Genomic DNA, 24,936 nt, shown 5'->3' on the forward strand with positions numbered 1-24,936 from the left:
CTGCTTTCAGTTCTAGACAAGCTAACTGAATATATAGCCATGATACTAACAGAAAAGATAATCCATTGTCAACATACTTCGTAGACTAAAACCATAAAAAACCATAAACATAAACAAATCCATAAAAAAACATAAATGATAAAAACTGATACAAATTTAGAAGCTGCCAAAATACGCATAAAAATGGTATATTTGGGGCCATGTAAATGTCATATGGAGAACTGATCTTGAGAGAGAAAAAAATAAAACCCATCGCATTTTCTTATAGTTTTATTTTGGGATATCACTCTTCTTGTCTTGAGCCACTGCATCTTTTAATGTCATTCTCTGATGAGATGGATAATCAAAGATACTGCCGTCTATATATAGTAAAATGTGCTACTGCACAGAGAGGGACACTGTTCCATTTATCACCTAAAATTTTATTTTATAAACAAAATTTAATAAAATTTTTATTTTATAATCCATTACTTAAAGTACCAGAGACCTAAAATCCTTCCAGCTAAATTCTGAAAACTGAAAAACACCAAAACTATCAAGCCTGGAGGTAATAAAAGTATCTACCATAAAATTGATGAATTTTTGTTACAGAGAGATTCATTATCTATACCATTAATGAAGCATTAAAAACAACTTCAAAGACTAAGTAAACATTTCAGTATGCTAAATTCTGGAGAAAATTATGCATCTGAGAGTATTTTCATGTATTTCCCTTCAAAGAAATTAATCGGAACAAATCATCTGACCAACCTAAGATTCATTCCTTTCAGGTTTTGATTGATAAAAGATTTGTATAAAATGATGTTAATACTTGTAACTGAAAGCAGTGTTGTAAAAACTGATTACTTATAAATCTTTTCCAGTGAAATAAAAACCTCTACTCAACACTGTGTATGGGTTCCATCTAGAGTAACTGTATAAATCATCATTCACCAGTAACATGTTTCATGAGAAAAAAAAAAAATCACTTTTGCTATCATCTAACAGACTTTCTGCAATGTCCAGGAGTTTGTTGTGTACGCCTTAAAAAACTTCATCAAAAACATAGGGATCCCAAATAACACTTTAGAAAAATAGTGAATAACATTTCTAATTATATGCTATCAAATCTCATACAAACAATACAGCAGCCAAAATAACACCATAATTCTTACACATCACAATCTGAAATTTACCAATGAAAACCATAAATTAAGTATGATGATTTTTAAAAAAAATCAATAAAATTCTTGCATAGAATAATTGACAAACAAAACCCTTACACTGCTAAATACATTGTCTCCAGTATGATAGTGTCACAATCACCAACACTAATATGATGCAAGTGATTTGAATACACTGAATGGTTCATTGTCGTCTGGAAAGATCTAGGATCCAAGTGAGTGAATGTATAGAAAGTTAGTAAACAGTCTGTTGAGAATGTTAATACTTGAATGCTGTGTAAGATCCTTCTATAACAGAGGAGATAAAAATGTTTACACTCATTTTGTTTATCTTAAGGCCTGTTCGTGATGGTTAAGAGAGTCATAACTGGGGGGTAGCTGGATGGTATATTATGGGTGTAGTCGGCTGTTGACCATTTATCTGTTGATACTTGCATGTTGTTAATATGGGTAACTGGCATCGACGAAATTCTCGACGCAGTGTCGGACAGGTTGTTCTTCATCTGCATCAATGCAGCATTTTCTCCACTCTTTGTTGTCATGCGTCAAATACACCTTCTTCTAAGATGTGAGCTGCAGAACAATGAAAATGCTCGAACTTTAAGCAGGGATATTTTAACCAAGACTTAAACATACCTATGATAATGTGTTTATATATGCCGATTTTTTATGTTATAGCCTACTAGTATCAGCTGAATATGGTTAATAATAATAAGTGAAAAGATGGTTTGTATGTAGCAGTTCAGCCGGCAACTCATTGCGTTGACGGAGTACAAGTGCACGAAGTAGTCACAAAGAATAAGAACGCGGAACAAGTGATAACTTGCTGCACTCTGGCATGCAAAGGGTGGTATCTTGAAATATAAGCGCCATGTTTATCATGTGAAAAAGAAGCAAAGGTGTCATTTATTACACTGCAACTCAAGATCACTTCCAAAGTGAGTGAACATGCAGCTGGAGTCCATATATATGTATATAACATTCTATTTAATATTTTTCCAATGAGCAAATATAGACAAGATCAGAAACAGAACACGCAAAAATAAAGACACTGCACAATTTTACCGTAATTTTTCCCATTTCCCACTCAAAAATATTAAAACGATGTAGTTATATTTTCTGATAATCTTAACTTTTCTTCAGACTTTTTATCACAAAAACATATTGAAAAGATTGAGATAAAAATACGATCAGATGATGCTCATTCTCTGTGGGTTGGTGCTGCTACATTGACAGTCTGTTTGCTCATATAGAGGGACAGTCCAATGGTGACTGCACGACGATCTGTGCTGTTCAGCCATGGTACTCGCGCTATTAAATGTAAAGAAAATGAGAAACCTGGGTTATGATTTTTGATGTCTGAGATGTAAACAAATGCAGCTAAGAAAATTTCTGAGAATGATGCTTCAATCATCAGTTTTTTTAGATGAAAGCTGGATATGAGTCCACCAAGAATTCCGAAAGGGCAATGACAAAAATAAATGGCGTGTAGCCATTAAAGCCATGTTGATACGGCAATGTACCCAACTTAACAACGCGCAAAACTCTCTGCGGTTGCATTTATAACATATAAAATAATAACCCTTTTTGATTTTTTGCTTGCAAAGGGAAGTAGAATAATTATAAACACTCTGCTTTATTATTCTTCTCTTCATCCCATCCCTCTTTTCCTCTCTCAGACCTACATATTTATGACTATTAGAAAAACTTTAAGTCTAACAGCACTAGAAAGCAAAGAAAGAAAAAAGACGCTGGAGGGAAAAAAAAAAAAAATAGGCCAACAGTGGAGAAGAAAGAAGAAACGGTATTGAGCTTACGACACTTGAATAGTGGAAATTATATTGCATCCTTAAGTAACGAAGGAGCAACAGCTGGAATTAAGGCATAGTTGTGAAGGTGATGTGTTCTGTGCCTCCAATATCCTCATCTCATTCATAAAGACAGGCATTTACCTTGTCATGGTATTTTGCATTCCCAGATGAGAAACACTATTTGAATAACCTGTGTGTATCGAACAGTCTGCAGAATGTTTCTATGTCAGAAGAAATACGAATAAAGCAAATAAACATGTAATATCAAAGAACATTCTCATAATGTATAGCACCACCCACCAATTATAGCCTTTTACTGCTGAACAGGGATGGTTATTTCCTATATTTATTGAAGCATTGTTAAATCCATACTAATCTGTTATTAGTTTATACAGAAAAACTAACATTTTTTTTCCAAAGTAGCACAAAGAGTTGAGGATGGTCAATATAAAGATTATTAAAGCATTCTTTTTGTCTTTTTATCTCCTTATGTTCATGGTATGATATTATTCTATTATACTAGTGTACAAATTCGTCAGCCCCAATTCATTGACTGTTTGAGTGTAGGGATGATTGATTATGGCCTTTGTAGGGTAAATAATTATAAATTTCCGAACCACAATAAATTGATTCATTAAACATTGGCGCAGTAGTATGGACTAAATAACCTTCACCTGGATAACTGATGGAAAGGCCACATAGGGGTGAGGTTTGATTTATTTTCTATACTTATTTCAAACATCATGATCTCCAGGACAAGCCTGTTTTACGGAGACTAAATTGGAGTGACCACCTGAGTCACCCAGCAAACAAACCTACTATACCTCTTCCTTGGTTACAAGGCACGGTTCCTGATAAAAGTCAGAACAAACGAATAATGAATAATTCAGCTTGAAAATACATAAAATAAATGTGTTTTGTTTAGTGTTATAAATGTACTATTATAAGAAAATAAGTGTATGCATGCCACACATAACAAAACAACACTACTTCCTTTTCTAATCTATGAAATTACTTGATCATTACTAGTTACTTTTACTGTCATCTAGTTTTAAGAATACTGTACACAAATTTTCTGGTTTCCTTAATTTATTGTTAATACTTGATGCAAAATTTCTAGATCTGTAAAGACACCTTTAAAAATTCACTTACGCACATTATGCAAAGTATCTTGTCAGGTGATGAATAGATGTGACAATCCTGTATTGCAGGTCCAGCATTCCTTTCATCCCTATCTACGAATGCCATACACTGATACCGGACATATCCTCGCGCCTCCCTTCAAATGAATGAAGGACACTAGTTGGCAAGGACATGCTGAATGGATAATATGGATGCACCAGCTGATGTTTTGACATCAGGGCCTGCAATTAGTTTGGATAAATATGGATGTGACTTGGAAATCACCCAATCACATGCAAACTCTCTGACTTAGCAAGGTGGAAGGATGCAAACAAGCTGAAAAGTTACTAAACTAAAAAAAACCCAGAAACAGCAAACCACAATGAAGTTATAACTTAACAGAGAAACTATCTCTTAATAGCATAGACATGTCTCTACTCTTTGCTGTCCGTATTAATTTACTGAAAAAGTCAATCAGGTCACAAAAGTCCAAATTAGTAATAGTAGGCTGAATAGAATTGCAGCCTATACTCCTTGAGGATAACAAAATAAACTAAATACTACTAACTATAGAAAAGAAAGCAAACAGGCAGAATAAAGGCCTTCAGATATAGCTTATCAATGAACAAAAAAAAAATAAAAAAAATGAAACAAAACCCAACAAAAATGCATAGCATATTCAAACTGCATTTTATTTGGGCAAGAATTTTACCTTGACCATCACTACTGTAAAGCGTTATGCTATCATCATGTAAGTTTATATGCTCGGATAATTTTTCGTTGCTGTCTCCACCTGAAACCTCCCATGAAGATTTTGCTGCCCTTCAAACCTTATTGTTATGTCTGAAAGCAGGGAAGAAAAACACAGATGAAAAGCTGCAAGAAAATATGCATGACACAGAAAAGTCTCCATGTTAAACATCTGCTTATAAAAAACTTTCTACAGATTAATTTGTGAAAGCTCCTTGGCATAATATTATCCACATCAAAAAACTATTAACTTTTTGCATATTAATAAATGAATTAATGAAGCTGGCAGAAAGCGAGAAAAGGTGGCAGTGGCTGAGGAGGGAGAGAGAGAGTAGAGAGCAGAAATATTTAAATGCCAGGACAGAAAAAAAGGAAAAGCAGGGACATCCCACCCTCTTTAAAAAAAAGTTACAATACAACACACCATAAAAACCAAATTTCATAATTATTCACTAAAATCATTAGAGAAAAACTATTTACAACATGATGTTATCTGTAAAAGCTTAATTTTACGTGGTTCATAATGCACATTTCAGTCTAGGAATGCATTGAACAAAAGGAAACAAACAAAAACATCTCAAAAAGAATGAGTAACATCCACGTCTTGTACGGCTCACTGAATATAATGTGTTAGTTTGGAAATCTCAAGAACAACACTCCCAATGACGTTCTGCCAGCGCTAACACTGCATCTCATTGTCAAAACGAATGTCAAAACTCCTCAATTTTCATTTTGGTTGCTTGTTTTGATTATTACATGGTGTATTCTGTAAAAATAACACATTAACTTCATTAATAAAAACTAGCAAAAGTGTAGAGAAATTTCTAGCTTTTGCCGCATCAGAACATGATCCTATAAACAGTAAGGATTGAAAACGGGTGAACAGGGAGAAAAGAGTTGACGTAATTTAATAGCACGTATGTTTCCAAATGCTACTAAAAAAATCGGTCAAAATCTATCTCTGTATCAGCGCTCAAAAGCTAGCACTGAAGCCTAAAATATAAAGCTTGTTTCAAACACGCCCATGTCTTAATACAATCTTTTTTGAGTTAACGGCAAAAGCTAATAAATTTGTTATACTCACCTCCTCCCACTTGTTAGAATATACTCTCACTTGCGCCTCACACACCTACCTGACGCGGGCGCCCGTACGAACTAACATTCTCACGATGGTTGTATCTTTCTACCTTGATATCACGAATGGCTCGAATTTCAAGTCGAAACGAAGTATGTTTTTTTTAAAAAGACAAATTGGAGGAAAGCACAATTAGTGAAATATAGTCATAAACATATGTGTCTGATACCCGAAAGGTCTTCTCAGCAAATCATCATACCTTTGTTCTTTCCGTATCAAAATGTCCAGGTAAATTTTTCTGCGCACTAAGATTTATCATAAGAGATTTTCCCCAGCAAGTCAGTCGGCATCGACGTCGTCTGCAGCAAGATCACAGATGGTCTTATACTGATGTCACTGTATCTTCTCTGTGAAAACAATCAATCACAAATCATAACAAGACACTGGATGCTGACACAAAGACATCTGTCTGCATCATGTGAATGATGCCACACCTAAGGAGGCGGCTTCGTTCTGTTCGCCACCGTCGATTATTGATCGACACAGAATTATCTTTGCACAAAACGAAGCGCAAAAAAGATGATCGTCGTATATGAGAGTACTCTCCCCTACATCACTTCCGCTGCTTTCGTTGCAGACGACAGTCGCTCTACTCACCTGTTGTCCAGCGAAAATCCTTGGATCCTTTGACCATTGTTCAACGATGGAACGAGTGATATTTAGCGACTTATATCTCATTTTTCTTCATTAAGCCTCACTAAATAATGTCTAGATTTGTCACAAAAGCTGTGAAACTTTCACTTCTGTAGTCCCCAAACCTTTCACAGTTTGTTACAATCACGAACTTAGATCCCTGTCTACGTCCATGGTTACAATAATATATGGCCTTTAAAAATGTTTAAGGGTGTGGTTTGTGTTCACGAAAGAATTGTTTATGTAACAGAATATTGATCAGACGAAGCGTTGTTTTAAAACATGCATGCTTATGGCGCAGGTGAGCGCAGTGATGATGCCTTATCTACTTATATATGGTTTGCTGCTGAATTAATGCACTATTTGATTTTGAAGCACAATAAAACTGTATCCTTGGATCATTCTACAATACTTTTAAAAGTATTTAAGTTTCTCCACTTATTTGCCTAAAGAATTTTTTTCTTATTACTATAAAACAAACCTTCCAAACTCATGCTGTCTAAAATTTTAACAAAAAAAAAAAACATGTAATTTTCTATCTCACCATGTGTAATAGTTTATTTAGCAGCACATGGAATGTAAGTAACACTCAAAAGCAAAATAATCTTGTAAGATAAATTCACAAAGGGTTATATAAATAAAGATGAAGTCATCCCCTCACCTTTTTCCGAATGTTGGAAAGAAGTGTTAGAGACCATTTTGCTTGGGGCTGGCTTTATGAGAGGCCAGTGCCCTACCCTCCCTTGCTGCCTTACCTTCCCCAACCTTCTATGGTGTCAGGTACCCATTCCTGACAACTGGACTGATTTTTTTTTGGGGGTGGGTGGGTGGGTGGGGAAGTTTGCTGCAATACACCAATACTGAACTGGCATACCTCTAAGTTTGGACACCAGTCCTCTAACCATTAGGCTATCTGCTTCCCCAGGTAAAGGTCATCCTTATATACCTATTATATCTGGTCACTGGGGAGTGATATGTTAAAGACCTCACTTTTCTTGGGGCCAGCATTATGTGAGGGAAGTGCTCATCTCTAATTTAGCAAACAATGTAAATATAAAATATTTTGATCAAACTATAAAATCCATATAGTACGTATACAATAACAATAATGTTGTCATATACATATATTGACTTGTATTTAATGACATTTTGAAATAAAACGATCTAAGTCATATGAAGGCATACAAAATATATAAGCAATATATATATAAATTTAAGTTACTGTATCAACAAAAAAAGCTACACCAGTTTGATGGAATTTCTCAGGTCTGAGCTGCATATAAATATGTTCTTATTTAGGTTTTGGAAACCGTTAAATAACTTGTCTTTGAATAACATACCTTATGTTTCCATAAAATGCAAGCTGTTTATGAAGAGTACATATTAAACATTAAACTAAGTAAAAAGCAACATTAATACAAAAAAGAAAATATACCTGAGAGACATACTAGGAAACCAGTTTGTGTATAAGATACAAAAGTAAATCGGTTTGACAAGCACCTTTGATCAGCATGAGTAAAGTTGTATCCATGCAGTGACAACTTAAAATGTCATATCTTATGCTCTTACAAATGTTTCTATGATATTTAATAAACTTTGCCAAATCTCATATACCAACCCGTTTAAAATCAGCGTGACAGAGAAATCTAACCAAAACAATATGCAACATTTTATAAAATTTTAATTTTTACCAAAGTAAACCAGATCAGCATCATGAAGGCATCTGTGAAAACTTCTCAAAATATTTAAACATCAACAAGGAGAAGAATGTGCACTAAATCCCCAAAACAAGAATAAAGTAGTTTTCCCTTCTCAAATAATAAATCTCTTTTTGCCATAATCATCCTGAGCATAATGCTGAAGGATAAGAAGAATTCCAATCAGCAAATACTAAACTACAAGATGAGCATAACTGCAACAAATACAAACCAAGAAAATAACTCCTTCTTCAAAACGCGGGTCATTTTAGGAAGCTTCACACAAAACGCCTTTTACATTCTCTCGTGTAACAAGCATATTTGCAAGTCTTGGATATCACAGTTACACTTTCCTATAAACAGTGATGTATGGGCCCTGGAACCACTTATATGTAGCCTCATATACCTCTAGAAGCCATGCAAAGAGGTCAGATGCTTAAAGAAAATAGAGTATAATTGGTCAATGCGGTACTGCAGCTGTAGAAAAAAATGCAAAATCTACAATGCACTTACAGTAAATGCAAAATATATAATGCCTCTAAATATGAACACTTATAAAAACTGACAAGCTATTTGAAATTTTTTTATAAATTTGAAAATATAAAACAAAGGTTTAATAAGTTGGGAGCACAAATCTTAAAAAAAATTTCTTTCTTGCTGGATTGCACATATAGATCATCGTGTTTGTTATCAAAAGGCCCTTCTCCTCCAACAGATGCTGATCCAAAAACTGATATGGATATGATCCTGTAGATAAGTGCTTCCCACAAGAACAAGTACATGTTAGCAGACTGTCTTTTCGGTCACATAAGACTTTGTTAAACTCATATCATTCACTTTTCTGGATAACGGACAACACATTTGACATGCTCTGAGTACTATGTATATGCAATGTGAAAAGAATATAATTGTGAAGAAAAGTAATTAAAGAAATTACTGTTTGCTCACACAATGCACATGTTATCTGTAAGTGCATTTGCACTTGGAAGGGCTGTCAAAAAATTAGGATGGTACCCATTCATAGTTAAAGTTATAAATAAATCAATGTATATTTTCCAGACTCTCTAAGCTCCTGGCTGAAGAAGCCTCTTTTATGATGCTGAGGTTGTGATGAAGTACAGTAGGAGAAACCATCTGCTGCATAGCTTCACACGTCTGAAGCAGAAAATATATGCTATACAGGTCATTATTTAATAAAATGTTTACAAAAAGCATTATAAGTTTACTGAAATTTAGAAAGGAATGGAAAATATATCAAGGAATGTGAATTTGTTTAAAAAATGTGTTAAGTCTTTGTAAAAACTAGGTTTGAGTACTAAGAGTATACAAAATTTAAGAACCTAAACATGAAAGCTGATAGTTTGAAAAGCTTGAAAACATTAATAGTATACAAAAATGTTTGAATTACCTCTTCTGTAAGAATAAAGATTCGACCTTCAACATGGGGACTTAGATAGCTGCTTTCTGCTTCTGCATCATGGATGCTTTCCTGGCGGACCAAGTGATGTGGTCGGTCTGGATGCTCTACACTTGCCTGACGCACCAAGCGATCTTTCCTTTAACAAATAATTAAGCAGGCTAGAAGCATGGCCATCTTCCTAAAGTAAAATGTTTGTTGATATCCTACAATCTTGCAAAATTGTCAAAAAGAACCATGTGGGTAATAGGCACTAACATTCCAATCTCCCTGAACTGATAAAGAGCTTGTTCATCTGCAGTGAAAACTACATGACTCACATAATCACAGGGACTAATGGTTGGCGGTGCCCTGACTTGCACTCTTTGATGCCTTGGTAGATCTGAACAGACTCAAAGTAGTTTTGAACAGCAGTCGACAATGCTGGGCACTGTTCATCATTCACCTGAAGAATTCAAAACTGATTTGTTATATATTATATCGATTTTTAATTGTTGTGTTATACATACATTATTTTCCTTATCTAGCAAAACATTTTTTTTTTATGTTGAATTGTTAATAGCAAGGAGGAGATAAATGAGAAAGGTGGAGGGTGCTAATTAAATGCCCTTTTAACATTGTCACAAATGCATTAAATAAAATTTGGTGGACTGTAATTAAGCAGCGAACATTAGCCTAAAACGAGCACTGACCAAAAAATGCATGCATACTGCTAGTGAGCAGATCTCAGCCCTCTCGAAATAAATTCAAGAAAAAGAATAAAGCCAAAATTAAAGGGGTTGCAATACTGGCAGAATGATGCAAATGTAGTTTTATGATTACATTCTACACAGTGCAAAATTACAGAGTAGCTATGAAATTCCAACATTTCAATCATTCAATATGACAAGTTGCTTACCAACCACTCACACTCCCTGAACACGTCATAGCCATCATGACCAGTTGCAAGGTATTCTTTAGTTACAACCCTGTAGCACTGTAAAAGGCATTATCATAAAACTATTAATGAATAAATACCTTACACTTTTCACAAAAATGATAAAATAAATGTTTCTTATAATTTCTACTAAAAAAGTTATATTCTTATGAAAAGTAGATATCATTTATAGTTATGTAAGTATAGTTTCACATAGCCTAGAAACATACATATCATGTAAGAGAGCCCCTACTTATCTAAAGAAAAGTTCTTAATGGATCTGACAGTATAAACAATTCAGTATTAGGAGTTGAAAAATATAAGAGTTTAGGTCTAGAGTCCCATCATATACAGCACTTTGTAATAAGCCAAATAGGAAAGGTAATATTTCATTATGTAATATACTTTAATATGCATAAAAAATGACGAGAAAAATATCACAATAAAGTTAACCTACATATATTGCTGTGTTCTTTTTTTCTGTTACTGACTGATTGGACCTCCAATATTTTTACTGGATAATTTTAACTGAGGGTCTAAAAATTCCCAATTTTAATAGCTTTTAAAACCTCTTGCACCTTGTGGATGCGAAACCATATACATAATTTTATGCATAATATCTGTACATAATTTATGTTTATATACAGTTAAGATTTCCAGAAAAAAATTGTGTGTATAGAAAAGAAGCAATAGCAAAAGACTTCAGACACACCTTGTCCAAGTCTAAACATTCTCCCTGAACTCGAACACTGTAAACTGGCACTCTATGACCAGGTGGTTTGGTGGGATTGAAGCCAAAGCTCACACCTGCTACTTGAGGAAAGCGACCCTCTTTTCGAGGATACTGAGACACTCCATTTTCTAATGCCCCAAGAAGCTGCATACCTGTTGAAACATGTCACAAAAGCCATGCTTTGCTGTCTGCTATAGTTATCACCTATTATCCATGATTCTTTTTAACATTATAGACAGTCTTGAGCTGACAACTAAAATAACAGTTAATTAGCGAACACAAAAAACTAATTTTTAAAAATAGGTAAAGGCAAAGCTAAACACAGCCTTTCACTGGTAATAAGAGTTAATTAGAGAACAGGAGAAACTAATTTCTACCCACTGTACCACTATCACATAGCTAAAGCAAAGGGGAATCTACATCATGAACCAAAATAGCAAGTTCTTAAATTAGCCTTCGTAAAAGAAAACAAGATCTCCATGAAAAGAAAGGAATAATGCTAACACCTATAGAAGGGTGAAACAATGTAGATCGCTAACATTAACAAAAACTAATATGCTGACCATATGTGTTTGCAACTGAATGCAGCTTAAAAAATGTAAAGTTGGTTTGGAATTAAATGTTACCATTCTCACACATCAATGAAAATGTAAACAGATATATACCTGAGACTTGAATAACCACAAGGGGGTCTGGCAGAGGTAGAATGGTTAGCAAATCACGAAGCCGGAAATCTCCTTTGCGATGGATGCGATCAGAACGGAGGGTGCCAGAATTCAGCAAAGCTACTTCAGCATTAGTTGCAGTTAGCATGATATCTGTGATAAAGTTTCCTGTGATGAAAAAAAAAAGTTTTATCAGAAATGTAACAAACACTGCAGAATGCAGCACAGAGAAACTAGCATATGTAATGGAAGGATATACAGTCCAGGTTTTTCTCCCTTACCAAGATTTGTTTCCATGGTTCGTACGCTGCCAAACCGGCCATCCATATCCACACCAAGGGTACCTAAATAGGTGTCCATTTTGTCATCCACTTTAGCTATATAAAAACAAAAAGATAATACTACTTTTATCATATGCTGTGCAAGCTGTGCTAAATGTTATTAAAAGGTTGGAAAATGCCTAGGATGTCTCCACAATTCTTTTTAGGATTTCACTTTATTTAAAAATTGAGACAAAGGGAAGATGCTAATTTTACAAACAAGTTAAATACTGCTACTTGCATACAGATCTTACGCAAAGAAAATGTATTTGCATGTGGGAATGCATGTGTTCTTTTATGTGCCAGAATGGCAGCAAAAGAGTGAGCTAAGATACTGTTGAAGGCAGCATACATAGCATTTTGTTGACAAGTTCTTTCATTTCAGCATCTTCTGGATAATCTGATGTCAGGTCCACTCGCTCTATGCTGACATCCCACCCACTGCAGTTTTGCATTAATGTCAGCTTGCTCAGGTTCCTGAAGTCTGTCCCACTTTTTAGCACATATCTTCCATTTACCTTTTAAAAAGGTCACGGAAAGTAAGATTTTAGACAAATTCTTTTCTTTGTCACTCCATGGCCTGTCCAGTTCAAAAAATTTTAATGCTGTATTTGTATGCCTATGCCAAGATCCAATCCTTTTAGATACTATTGGTTTACACAAAAATAAATCTTTATTCTGCACACAGCTGCATGAAAATGTCTTTCCATATAACAAATAATAAAAAAGATCTGATGATTTGCTAAGTTTTTTATTCACCCCATATTTAATAACTATGATAATACACAATAATATAATAATTTTTGGGTACTATTTCCATACCTGTCTGATATCAAAATCATGATCATGACCTCCCAAGACAATGTCAATTTCAGGAACATTTTCAGCAAGCTTCTCATCATTAGGCCACCGCATGTGGGTCAGTGCTATGACAATGTCTGCTCCCTATGTCATACAAAATAATGTATCATTGTAACAGTTCTGTTATAATAATGTAATCTTAATAGTTCTGCAGATGAAAATCAATAGGAACTTGTTTTGCCTACACTATTTAGCATAAAAAATGCAGATGCACCAATTTTCAAAAATGAAATAATGCAGCATTATAACACATGAACATGTTCCTTTTCTTTTTATCTTCTTTTGCAGTTTATGAATTATGTGCCCAACGGCTTACCTGCTCCTTTAAATTACAAGCCAGCCGACGACCCTCATCAACAAAATCCAAAAATGTTATGTCGTCTGAATCCACTGTTGACAGAGTTGCAATCCATTCTTCTTCAACAAGACCAATAATTCCCAGCTGTAATTGGGTGAATAGATGCAAAGAATTACATGTAAATACAAGCATATGCATACAAGTGCACATAGTTTTATAAGCAAACAATACAAATACACCATACTCAAATTACAACAAAAGCACAAAAAGAAAGGTGGATAGCAAGAAGTGGAATAGGAACAAAGATGACCCCAAAATTGATCTGTTAGTCATTGATCTCATCATGAAAGCCAGTTCATCTGCTATTCAGTCAAATAACTATTATGTAAATACAACATATGGACTTGTAGTCAGTTTAGTAGTCTAGTCTCACACACATACACATTAAAGACAGTTGTGTATTTCCAAATACCTTAATGCCATTATGTTGCAAAACACAAGTTATTTCCCCCTGAGCAAGTGGCTCTTCATTCACATTGTCCTTGATGTTACTGAGTAACCATGGGAAGGTTGTTTGTTCAGCAATATCTTCCAAATGATCTACTCCAAAATCTGAAACAGTGTGATATTTAAGTTTCACTTTATTTATACAATGAAACAGGAGTAGTAAAAAGTGAATGGACAAGTGATTTTAACTAAAGCATAATTTATAGGAGTTATGGAGCGCCACTGCAATTTATAAACAGAAATGACTGAAATTCATGTCTTTCCTATAATAATTACTCATGAGAAAAAAATGCCAATTTTATATGGTTTTTCATATGGGAGCAAAAAAAAACAACAACGCATCTTTAATTTTAACAACGAAGAAAATATGCATGACTAAAAAAAGTACTAAACTTAATTATAAATCTGAAGCTTTGATAACTCTTCCTATAAAAAACATGTCACACACATTTGGCACAGCTGTCTCTTACCAAAATCATGATTCCCATAAACAGCACACTTCACTCCAATTTCATTTAGAACTGGTATCATTTGTTCTCCTTTTAGGAAAATACTCACTGCAAATATGAAAAAGCATGAAAACAAGATAGCTTCATTAAAATGACAACTTCATGCATTGATAAAAGCTTTGTATCCCAGACTTTAATGATTATAGTTATATCAGTTGTTAGCTTTTTGTATTCCATCTTTTTATTTCTGAGAAGACCTCTGTAAATCTGAAGATATTTGTAGTCACATCTAAGACTGAGCAATGCTGTAATAAATATATAAGCATATATAAATGATAGCAAAATAATTGATAACTTACTCAGAGATGGGTTAAGAGCATCGCCACTGAATAATACAAGGGGGTCGAGGTGCTTACAGGATTTAACATACGCTGCAAGACGGGCAGCTCCTCCAGCAGGTTCATCTGTCTGTCCTTCAATGTTATATACATCATTGAAATGTAGGATAGTCAGACTGGCCATCTTATTTTGTCTTCAGTATACCAGATTGCATGTCAGAATCTAGAAACAGAAATTAAAATTAAAAACATAATTATAAAATTTAAAATTGGGTAAATTGGGCAATTAAGTTTTAATTGATGCAGAATGATAGTGGGCAGGAGTTAGTTTAGTCCTTGTTACTCCTCAAGGAGCACAGGGCCATATTGTAAGATCTTCTAGAGAGGAACCTTCCCGACCAGACCCTTGTTGTGGTACCATTACTGTTTTTTTTTACATGAGTGGTTGTTTAGCCAAAGCAAAACTCCCAAACCTGGAAGGCTAGAGTGCAATATTTTAGTCTGACCCTCCCCTGACAGACCGTTTGGCTTGGTTAGACATGCCAGGAGCACAAGGCTCGTGCCGACATAACTCTGTGGATTGAAAATGTGTGCAAGCCACCACACCACTGAAAGGTAAGTTGCACCAACTGGTGATGGTAGTGGGCAGGAAGTGAATAAAAATGTTCAACTTAAGGAGAGCTTAAGCAATGTCCCATTTTGTTTTAGATTTGTGATCTGGTCTGACAAGCTCAAGACTTTCAGTTGTCAAATTAATTTTGACAGTTCTCTTGGACAGTATTGAGGTTATAAAGCTTTTAGTGTACCTATTATACAATAGTGCGAGTAGTGGCATCTGCCAATGTGGATGTGACTGGTATTTGTGAAGTGACGGCTAAGATCAATACATGTTCCTCATGTATTGGCAAATTATTGTCATATGTTCTTCAAAACAATTCCTGAGAGATGCTACCTTTTAGGCAGAAACATTTTTTACAATGTTTGTGCAACTATATTGCATATAAATTCTTAACAGTGTTTCATGGTCTAAGTTATGCATGAAAAATAACCAATCTAGTTAATTATTGAATGAGATCTCCTCTGATGCATCTCGCCTTTAGGGAATTTAATTTAAAAGTCTTTCTTTGTACGTTAAACCTTTGAAACAATTTTATAATTTGATGACTCGTCTATCCACCCTCTTCACTGTAATCATAAGAATGTCTCCTGTTTCCCGGAATTAGTCTCAGCAGGGCTTTATAGGGCGGCAAAAGAGAAAAAAACTCTACTACAGAAGGGCACTGGACTATTATTGCTGATCAAACCTTTAACCTTAACTCTAACCCCCTTTCATTTGTGTAAAAAGTGTCATGGCGACGAGTGCCCTAATCAAGTAGCATTGTATTTACAAGTGTCTTACTTTCGCTTTGGCATACAACACTCTTAGAAACATATATATCTATACAAATAATAAGAAATGTAACTTTCTAAGGAAGCAGAGATTTCGAGTTTTAGCATAAACAACGTACTGAGTTTAAATACACCTGCATGACTTTTTTACATGCATAAAGGTGGTGAATTTCTTTACAAGAATTTAATTATTCTAATCAACAACCCAGTATGACAATATCGCTACAAAATTTCCCCTGCCTTTCCCCATCAATTCATACATTCCTCCACCTTGCTCACACTTCCTAGTATTTATCTCCCCCTGCAGTCAGGGCACTTCCTTTTCCGGTCTCTCTACTGAGTTGAGGTAAGCAAGGAAAGAAAAGGTGTGAAATATCGGTGTAACTAGTGTGTAATAGTTACCATCGTGATATTAAAAGTCGAAATAAATTTAATTAGGAGTTTATTTGCACATTATATATATATGCGATGATCACTTTTTAATTGCTATTGTGAAATAAGTCACTTTTTCAGTCGACCCCTGTTGGATACATGTGGAACGACGGCTGCATACTGCTATAGTTTTGTTTTGTTTTTATTCGTTAGCCATGGCGCTCAAAAGAAACAACGTTATCCCTAATGGGCACTTCCATAAAGACTGGCAGCGTATGGTTAGAACATGGTTCAACCAGCCCATGCGCAAGCAGAGACGACGATTGAATCGTGCAAAGAAAGCTCGAGCGATTGCTCCTCGCCCAGTTGCAGGCTCTCTCCGACCAGTTGTGCGATGCCCAACTTTCAAATACAACACTCGTGTACGAGCTGGACGTGGCTTCACCCTCCAGGAATTAAAGGTAAAAGTGTGAACTTTTTATCTCAAAGCAGTTTCATTATTCTGACTTAGTGAAGATGAATTACAGAGGGCTTCAAAGACAGTCGTTTGTTTTTTTTTTTTAAAATAAAATAACTGTTTAAATTGCCTACACCGTAATCAAGGCATGAATCGAAAGAAGAAATTTGTGAAAAGTGTAAAATGAGCTATTAAGATTTCATCTGCTCCATATTTTTGCCAGTGTTTATATCTTGTTCTGTGTGTGGGTGTATGCGTGAGTTAGGTTCTAAAGTTTTTTTAAAGGTTAAAATCACAACCATATAGACTTATAACTGTGACAAAAACACGTCCTTTTACTTTTTGAATCTCCGATTTGAAATTAAGGTGTTTTTGTAAAGGTGATGAGTTTTCTCTGCATCTTTAGTAAATGGTGGCTGTAAATTTTGTTAAGGGTGCTGCAATCAATCCCAAGTTGGCAAAGACCATTGGAATTGCTGTTGACTTCCGCCGTCGCAATGGATCTATGGAGTCACTACAACAAAATGTCCAGAGACTAAAGGAGTACCGCTCCAAACTGATCCTGTTCCCACGCAAACAGAGCAAGCCAAAGAAGGGTGACGCCACTGTAAGTATTTTATGCTCATTCTGTTAAGATAGCAAAATTGCAATCATGTTTCCGAATGAGCGGACTAAATTAAATATATTCCAAAATTGCAACCACCTGATTTTATGCCTGTACAGAAGATATGGTTGTTATGGAGTTGCTTTGTGTTTAATGTCTAGATGCTATCACTAGTTTCTTTGAACGGTTTCTTCCAGGCCCTTGTATCCTTTTCTGAGTTCGGTTATGAGGTCTGGTTTCAGGATAGAATGCTCTCTAAACCAGACATCACATGTGTACATATATAGACTGGTATTGTCAGTATTGTGAATGGGAGAGCTGGAGTCTCCTGTTCTTTTGGCAAACCCCTGGACTTTTGTCTGTTTTAATCGGAGGTGGGGGGGGGGGGCTGGAAGGAAAGTTTTGGCTTATAGGTCTGAAGAATCATGACAGACATACATGCCAGAAGATCAGCTGTAGCACATCAGCAGTAAGAAAACAGGTTCTGTCTGGTTATTCCGATTACCAGTATGTGCAGTAATGCAGCAGTGGATAATATAAAAAAAACTGGTAATCCATGAAAAGTCATAGATGCAAAATATGAGACCACAGGCACAAAAAGTCCAGAACAAAAACAATAAAAATAAATAGGGGCCCCATTGGGTACTAAAAAAAAAAGTCAAAGTAAGTTAGCAAGGCAAGTAATGATCACTCCATTTATATGCGTACAAGTACATGGGGATTAGAATAATTTCTGACCTTTATTAAAATAGATTCAAAGCAGAAAAGAAACTTTATTGTACTGGAATTGCCATATGACAAATCTTAAAGGAACCTTTTTCTATATGATTGAGATAAAAGAAATTTTGACAGCTACCAACAATACTTTAGAACATGGCATATGTTGAAATTAAAATGTTCTGTTCAACCTACACCAGCAAAGCACCCCCAAAATTATTACTGTACAAAATGTTTCACTGGAAATTGTTTTTAGACCATAAAAAATACTTTTCAGGCTGAGGAGATTAAGATGGCAACTCAGCTGAAGAAGGTAGTCATGCCAGTGCAGCAGCCAGTCCAGCGTGAGAAGGCTCGAGTCATCACGGAAGAAGAGAAGAAATTCAATGCATTTATTGTGTTGCGCCAGGCTCGTGCTAACAAAAGGCTGTTTGGTCGACGTGAAAAGAAGAAGAGAGAAGCCGAAGATAAAGACAAATAGAAATGTTATGTTGCAAATGCTGGCAATAAAAAAGTTTGTGCCACTTCTACAGTTTATTATTATTGTGGGTTAGTGGTAACAAGTGTGAAGCAGTTATATCCACCTCCAAAATTAGTGGTTTTTCAGTGTCCTGTTTTTGCAGTCCACATAATGCAAGTGAGAAAACATGAATGGAATGAAATGCTAGACAAGTTTTCAAGATTTCTAAAATGGATCACTATTAGATTTGAAATAAATATGTTGGGGCCTGGTATAGTATAAAGAACGTGCACCAATAATAGTACAAAATCTTGTGTGTTAATCCAAATTGATGCACTTAAAAATAATTAAATGTGCTTGGAGAAACCAAGATCTAGTTACTGACTAAAATTTTCGCAAAGAGTGGGTTTTATTGATGTGATGGATTAAAACATGCAATCATTATACAACATGCAAGCCTTTGAGCATCAGATATCACCTGGGTTTCAAAATTTAAATCTTTCATATTCCATCTATACGCTCAATCCAAAGACTAATATTGATGACAATGACTGCAACTGACAATGATGGGAATATATGACAAGGGCAGTTCTAGGTGAAATTTACCACAGTGACCATGGATAGCCATTTCAAGCCTGGAGCAACCAGCAAAATCCTAACTGCAGCAGATTTATTGCACTATACATAGTCCATACTAAATTACAAATTCCTGATTTTTTTTTTTGCAGGGCAAACTCCATTCTTCCAATCCGCACCGTGAAACAAATACTTTTCAGTGATTATTGTAGAATTTAAAAATGGAAACCATCTTCATACATTTCACTTTTTCTGTTTCCATATATTTGATGTGTAGTTGAATATAGTGGAAACCAGTTCAAGTATATAAATGAAATCCATACACAGATATTTTTATTATTTACTGATGTCATTATTTCTCATTACAAGTCGCTACCCGTAGTCTGCACAGCTAAATTTGCTAACTTTTTGTATATTTTGATTCCATATTTGACAGCCAATTCAGTGGGTCGATATGTTACTCTTGCATTTATTATTTTTTGTCATTAATAAATACTCTTTATTACATAATAATTGGTTTATTAGTTGCATCAAACTATAGTAACTTATGCATTGCGTTCACATTATTGGTTACTATGTCACTGTATGATGTAGTTTTATCCTTTATGAAGATTGCCTAGCCACAAGACATTGCACTTCCCACCCAAGTTCTTCCCTCCTACCTGTTGACTCTCTGGGTCCCCTTTATCTGTCTTTGACTTCACCTTAACACAGGAAACTTCCTGCTTTAAATCATTTGTAGCGCTAACATGATGCCATTTTTGTCTTATTTTTCAACCATGGTGATAATCATAGTGCCTAATGATTTGAAAGCTATTCAACTGTTATTATTCAACACCAGTTTGAAGATCTTCACCACCTGCCTAAATGGTGCTCTTGTAGACAGTAATCCTGCCAAATCCTAGAATAACGTTTATTTTATTTTAAGCATAATTTTTAGGCATTTCACTTAAAGAATACAGTATAGAGTTCTTTTGCAATGTCTACACATAAATTTCTGCTCCTGTTTATTGTTCTTCTACAAGGAAACAGCTGTCATTAAAGAGCTAGTGTATTCTCAATACCTTCTTAAGGTACATAAACATCTTCGAAAAATGCTGACTTCTTGGTAAGCATACTGCATGAAGCTTCAATTAAATTATCTATGCAGTAAAGCGTTTATAAAAAAAACCCAAACAAACCAAAACTATAGGCTGGCCAGTTATGAATTTAATTAAAAGCTGATCATGTACCCAGATCAAACCTGTTGATGTCAGCAAACATCAATTTTAACTTGACAGCTAAATCAAATCAAGTTTGGATTTGAACAAAGTAACATAACTGTTTATTCATAGTGTTACAATTTATGTGCAAATTCACTGATGCACATATGTCAAATTTGTACACATGATCAAGAGTTAAGTGTATTTTAAGCATTTTATATCAGATTTATGTTAATATATAATTTTTGTTGCTTTTGTACACATGGTCATGGAAAAGAACTTAAAATGATTATAAATTAATGCAGATATGTACAAGTGGATTTGGTTTTAATCACAATATTAAACTATAACTGTTATCTGTATTCAGACTCTCCCAAACTCCTTGCATAATTTATGAATTAACAATATAAACCTATGCAAATTTAAAGTATTTTCATATTACAACCTTTCAAAAATTAAATAAAAGAAAGATAAACATGGCCAGTGATAACTTAGGTTAGTAATGGTTTCTCATAGTAGTGGCTCCTCCTTGAACATGGGTTTCAAGGGACACAGCTGCATCGTTACTTTTCCAAGAATAGAAAGCAAGCAAACAGGAATGAAACTTCTTCCTACCCATACTCTCTGGTTTAGCCTTTGACTATAGCTCGATAGCACATAACTCTGTAATATGTTTTTCCGATTATCAAAGTAGTGAGATCTTCCTACAAATATACCCAGAAGAAAAATCTCAGACCAGTGAATGCAACATCAAAAAACAAGATCTGGACATTGAAATGACTATTCTGTGGTAAATGCAGAATTGTAATTTGAAGCACAGTCATTTTGCACTCATTACATTATGTAACAAAAATTGTAAATCCAATTTTATTGTATTTGTAATTTTTGTATGTGCAATACTACAGGTTAGTAAACACAAAAATGGGTGCCAAATTTCCCATTTTATTTATACCTTCAAACTGATCTAAAATACCCAGTCACTAAAAAATGTCTTGCATTGAATTTTCTGTCTTGTGGCAGTTTGAACTATCAAAAGCAAAAATTTCTGCTTCTGTAATATCACTTCGTCTTGTCTTGATTTGATTTGTTCTGCTGGTCTCTGAAAAAATTGTTTAGATCAATATCATCTACCTTGTCTTGTGGGCGGTGAAGATCATACCCCATAAATAGGTTAAAGTAGTAAGGCTGAAGAAAGTCTGAGGGAAGCACAAGGTAAGACCTGTTGCGGATCTTCAGGTTTCCAAAGAAGTTGCCCATAATATTTCCTGGCTCTTTCCTTGCTACTGCTGAAATGTCGAAGTCAATAAGTTTGGGGCACATTTTCCAGTCTTGAACAACTGCTGTGAACTGTTTGGCTTCTTTATCTGCATACATCCGTCTAATGCTTTGATGGCTGAGCAGATTCACACCAAATAGAAGGACAGAGTAGAAGCCAAGGTATGCCACTGACCCAATCACAGGAGATACTATGCTGAAATCCTGGAACACATTGTAAAGTATTTCGCCCTTAACCATTCATATTTCAAGAACAATATCAAATAATAATGATAACACACAGAAGTCTATACCACCTATTGCTAACATTTCAGTCCTTAAATCTCATGTAAGAAGAGAGTTAATCTCACTACCCATAAAACCATTTTAATAATGTTCTAAAGAAATTTAATTCCTCAAGAATCAAGTGGGTAGCCAATATGATAAAGTCATTAAAAAAAAGTTAAAGATTTATATCAAAAAAGGAACAGCAAAATAAAAGAAAGCAAAACAAAATGCTGTTCTATTAAATGTTTTTAAACAGTCCTAATTTCATTTGATAAGTTACCTCTTTTGAATTATTAATATTATTTCAGTAAGGTTCTAAAGTGTGCTTTGAAAACAATTTACTTTGGACTTTGTAATAAACAATGTAAATCTATGTTGGATCTTGACTGACTTAGCTTCATCCACTGTGTGTGGGTGCACATGCATTTTTACTAATTATCTCATTTAACACAGAAAATCATGCAATATATTGTAATATTTGTTTTTTCTTTTAGTTCACTAAGCTAAAAGCAAAGAAATAAGGAAACACTAGCACACCTGGGCATGCCATTTAGTGGTAATATTGTAGATACACAAAACACAACTGGGAACCCCAAGCAGATTGATAAACAGCTGACTCCAGAAGTAATGGCGATTCATATTGTTCTCATAAATCAGAATCATATCAGAGTGAACTCCATCTTTAGAATGACGAGGTCGAAACTTGCGTGGTTTTGGGGCAAATAGCAACCTATATCGACACTGGGATAGTTGTAATGCACCTGTTGCCTGTGGCTTCAAAAGACTTGTTCCACGTGTCTAGGAGAAAATGATATATATATACACACATATATAACCACTGGGGGTGAAAAAGAAGAATACATGGCATAAAACAAACACTACAAAAAAATTTAAAATAATGTGTCCTAAAGATGGCACTCCTTTTATATCTGCTTATCTGCTTCTTGATATAAGTTCAAAATAAGTCCTTCCTAAAAATTTCTTCCAAGCAAAATGTATGCAAGTGTTATTAAATCATAAAATGTCCACCTGAATGCTTGATAATGGGCTTAGCCACCTCACTGAGACTGTGCTGGAGAAAGACCATCTTTTAGCGAGATGCACAACACAAGGAAGTTTCATGGAAATCATAATGATAATACTGGAAAAAAGAACATGCATGTGAACAGATAACAAAAGGCAACACTCCTTAAGAGTCTTTTACATCACTGAAATTTTTCTCCTTCTAACCAAAGTTTTCACTGTTCTAATAGTAATACTGATAGCCTTGAGTTAACATCATAATTATATCATGGAAAATCAAGAATGATGTATCGAGCTCTATAAGTCAGGCTTCTATAAAGCATAGACTTCACAGCTTATTGATGTTCACTCTTTTAACTTTTCCATTAGTGTGATACGAATGCTTACATATATATTTTTTGCAGGTTAATCGTACTAAATACTGATCAAATCATCGCGAATAAATAAAAAAAAACTCAGATGTTAAATCTGTATGTTTCATAAAACCAAAAACTTTTTTTTTTTTTGAAGATAAAATAAATTATGACTTGAAGTGACTGGACCCCGTTCGTGCCAGTGTATTTTCCCTCTGTGTCCAAGTATGTGACACATTAGGAAGGAGAAAAAGATACAGAATAAGAGTTTCGTGGTTAACCTGTGCAAAGAAGATGTTAAACTGTCAATATATTTCACTATGAAGTAGCATCGCCTGGCTACTGCGGGGGAAACCAAGATGTTACCGTCTGTCTTTCCTCAAGGGGGACCATGCGCATCAAGGGAGTTCACTCTAAGTGAAAAGTTTATACACAAAATGTTCGACATCCGCCTGGCACAAGTCTTTGCTAAGCCTAAGAGCTTTCAGAATTATTTTAAACATATTATAAAATATTAAGTATTTAAACATATAAGACTGACAAAGCTTGCTAGTGCAGTTGTTACTGCTACCTTTCCTAGAGAAGAACGATGTTTATGCACCTTACTGGGAGTAAGAACTTCTATCACATTGATCTCCCCTGCTGTACGACTAAAAGTGAAACGAGCCGTTTCCTCCTTTGCCCCTACATGCGTGTCATGAACCACGACATTTATTCGATAATAACTCGAAAATATTATTTTTCCGAATACGTGAAGATTTTGTTTATTATTTTGGAGATTTTCGTATATTATTCCGTACTGAAAGAGCAGGATGTTTGTGGGATGAAGTCGTGAAGAGCAGAGCTGACAACAGCAATCAGCATCACCAAAGCTGATCGACATGAAAAGAGAACAGCTGGAAGAAATCTGAATCAGGATTGCAATAGCGACATCAGGATGTCCAGGTTTAATAGGGAATCTGGTGGAATGTAAACAACCAGGCATTCTAGGCCAAGTATTTAGAAAAACCGGCTACGAATTTCCTGGCTGGAAAAAAGATGAAGGATTAAGTATGCATAGCGGTTACCTCCATGTTAAGCCCTTTCCTCAAGAATCTGAACACAACGCCCCCACGTCTCTAAAGGCCGAACCATCCATCTAGCTTCCCCATCTCTCTCTCTACCGCGACAACAGTCGGTTCGTTTAATGTGGAGCACCAAACTGTCAGACAACGTAACTCAACAGAAGAAAAATTCAAAAAAAAAAAAAAAATTGCAATCACATTCCTTAAAAAAAACAAAAAAAACAAACACGGCGGAACTGGGATGCGTTTAAATGTAAGTTTTGATTATAGACTTGATTTCTTATTGATGAAAGGTCTTTGCGAAAGTTACCTGGAGCAGTTTGCATGAGCACTTTGAATCTCCTTTGGGCATAAACCCTTAA

General features: G+C 35.0%; 3 protein-coding genes across 10 annotated transcripts; 1 reads left to right on the top strand and 2 right to left on the bottom strand.

Moving 5' to 3' along the window:
- Positions 1 to 7,145: 7,145 nt before the first annotated feature.
- On the bottom strand, positions 7,146 to 16,525 carry LOC112576917 (mannosylglucosyl-3-phosphoglycerate phosphatase-like). 6 transcript variants are annotated; one of them, XM_025259785.1, is made up of 14 exons: positions 16,475 to 16,525; positions 14,837 to 15,038; positions 14,499 to 14,585; positions 13,994 to 14,133; positions 13,540 to 13,665; positions 13,185 to 13,307; positions 12,715 to 12,880; positions 12,324 to 12,419; positions 12,043 to 12,210; positions 11,357 to 11,529; positions 10,627 to 10,704; positions 10,049 to 10,173; positions 9,720 to 9,867; positions 7,146 to 9,466 (listed from the first exon to the last, which is right to left on the bottom strand). In XM_025259785.1, exons 2-14 carry the CDS (start codon positions 14,997 to 14,999, stop codon positions 9,353 to 9,355), a joined length of 1,707 nt encoding a protein of 568 aa, XP_025115570.1. In that variant the 5' UTR covers positions 15,000 to 15,038; positions 16,475 to 16,525; the 3' UTR covers positions 7,146 to 9,352. The 6 variants fall into 6 exon arrangements, with proteins under 6 accessions (XP_025115570.1, XP_025115569.1, XP_025115571.1 ...); XM_025259784.1 differs by having other exon boundaries at positions 16,445 to 16,506; XM_025259786.1 differs by having other exon boundaries at positions 16,465 to 16,485.
- Positions 16,474 to 18,882, top strand: LOC112576919 (60S ribosomal protein L13-like). Of its 2 annotated transcripts, none has more exons than XM_025259791.1 (4): positions 16,474 to 16,550; positions 16,790 to 17,037; positions 17,467 to 17,640; positions 18,632 to 18,882. In XM_025259791.1, the coding sequence occupies exons 2-4, from the start codon at positions 16,792 to 16,794 to the stop codon at positions 18,833 to 18,835; spliced, it is 624 nt and encodes a 207-aa protein (XP_025115576.1). In that variant the 5' UTR covers positions 16,474 to 16,550; positions 16,790 to 16,791; the 3' UTR covers positions 18,836 to 18,882. The 2 variants fall into 2 exon arrangements, with proteins under 2 accessions (XP_025115576.1, XP_025115577.1); XM_025259792.1 differs by having other exon boundaries at positions 16,545 to 16,569.
- A 1,809-nt stretch (positions 18,883 to 20,691) lies between these two features.
- On the bottom strand, positions 20,692 to 24,145 carry LOC112576918. Of its 2 annotated transcripts, none has more exons than XM_025259790.1 (4): positions 24,082 to 24,145; positions 23,164 to 23,275; positions 22,672 to 22,932; positions 20,692 to 22,071 (listed from the first exon to the last, which is right to left on the bottom strand). In XM_025259790.1, the coding sequence occupies exons 2-4, from the start codon at positions 23,263 to 23,265 to the stop codon at positions 21,652 to 21,654; spliced, it is 783 nt and encodes a 260-aa protein (XP_025115575.1). In that variant the 5' UTR covers positions 23,266 to 23,275; positions 24,082 to 24,145; the 3' UTR covers positions 20,692 to 21,651. The 2 variants fall into 2 exon arrangements, with proteins under 2 accessions (XP_025115575.1, XP_025115574.1); XM_025259789.1 differs by lacking the exon at positions 24,082 to 24,145 and adding an exon at positions 23,792 to 24,028.
- Between the last annotated feature and the right edge of the window lie 791 nt (positions 24,146 to 24,936).

The sequence above is a fragment of the Pomacea canaliculata genome, linkage group LG12 (genome assembly GCF_003073045.1).
Source record: "Pomacea canaliculata isolate SZHN2017 linkage group LG12, ASM307304v1, whole genome shotgun sequence".
In the NCBI taxonomy this organism is placed as follows: Eukaryota; Metazoa; Mollusca; class Gastropoda; order Architaenioglossa; family Ampullariidae; genus Pomacea; species Pomacea canaliculata.

What these genes read in the sequence shown, in the direction of transcription:
- LOC112576919 (XM_025259791.1), top strand. Translation starts at nt 16,792, where the DNA reads ATGGCGCTCAAAAGAAACAACGTTATCCCTAATGGGCACTTCCATAAA. An exon ending in TCACCCTCCAGGAATTAAAG is followed by an intron (nt 17,038 to 17,466) that starts GTAAAAGTGTGA and finishes AATTTTGTTAAG; the next exon opens with GGTGCTGCAATCAATCCCAA. An exon ending in CAAAGAAGGGTGACGCCACT is followed by an intron (nt 17,641 to 18,631) that starts GTAAGTATTTTA and finishes AATACTTTTCAG; the next exon opens with GCTGAGGAGATTAAGATGGC.
- LOC112576918 (XM_025259790.1), bottom strand. Translation starts at nt 23,265, where the DNA reads ATGATTTCCATGAAACTTCCTTGTGTTGTGCATCTCGCTAAAAGATGG. An exon ending in GCCCATTATCAAGCATTCAG is followed by an intron (nt 22,933 to 23,163) that starts GTGGACATTTTA and finishes ATTTTCTCCTAG; the next exon opens with ACACGTGGAACAAGTCTTTT. An exon ending in CCACTAAATGGCATGCCCAG is followed by an intron (nt 22,072 to 22,671) that starts GTGTGCTAGTGT and finishes AATGTGTTCCAG; the next exon opens with GATTTCAGCATAGTATCTCC.
- LOC112576917 (XM_025259785.1), bottom strand. Translation starts at nt 14,999, where the DNA reads ATGGCCAGTCTGACTATCCTACATTTCAATGATGTATATAACATTGAA. An exon ending in ATGATTTTGATATCAGACAG is followed by an intron (nt 12,881 to 13,184) that starts GTATGGAAATAG and finishes CCTTTTTAAAAG; the next exon opens with GTAAATGGAAGATATGTGCT. An exon ending in ACTTGTCAACAAAATGCTAT is followed by an intron (nt 12,420 to 12,714) that starts GTATGCTGCCTT and finishes GTTTTTATATAG; the next exon opens with CTAAAGTGGATGACAAAATG.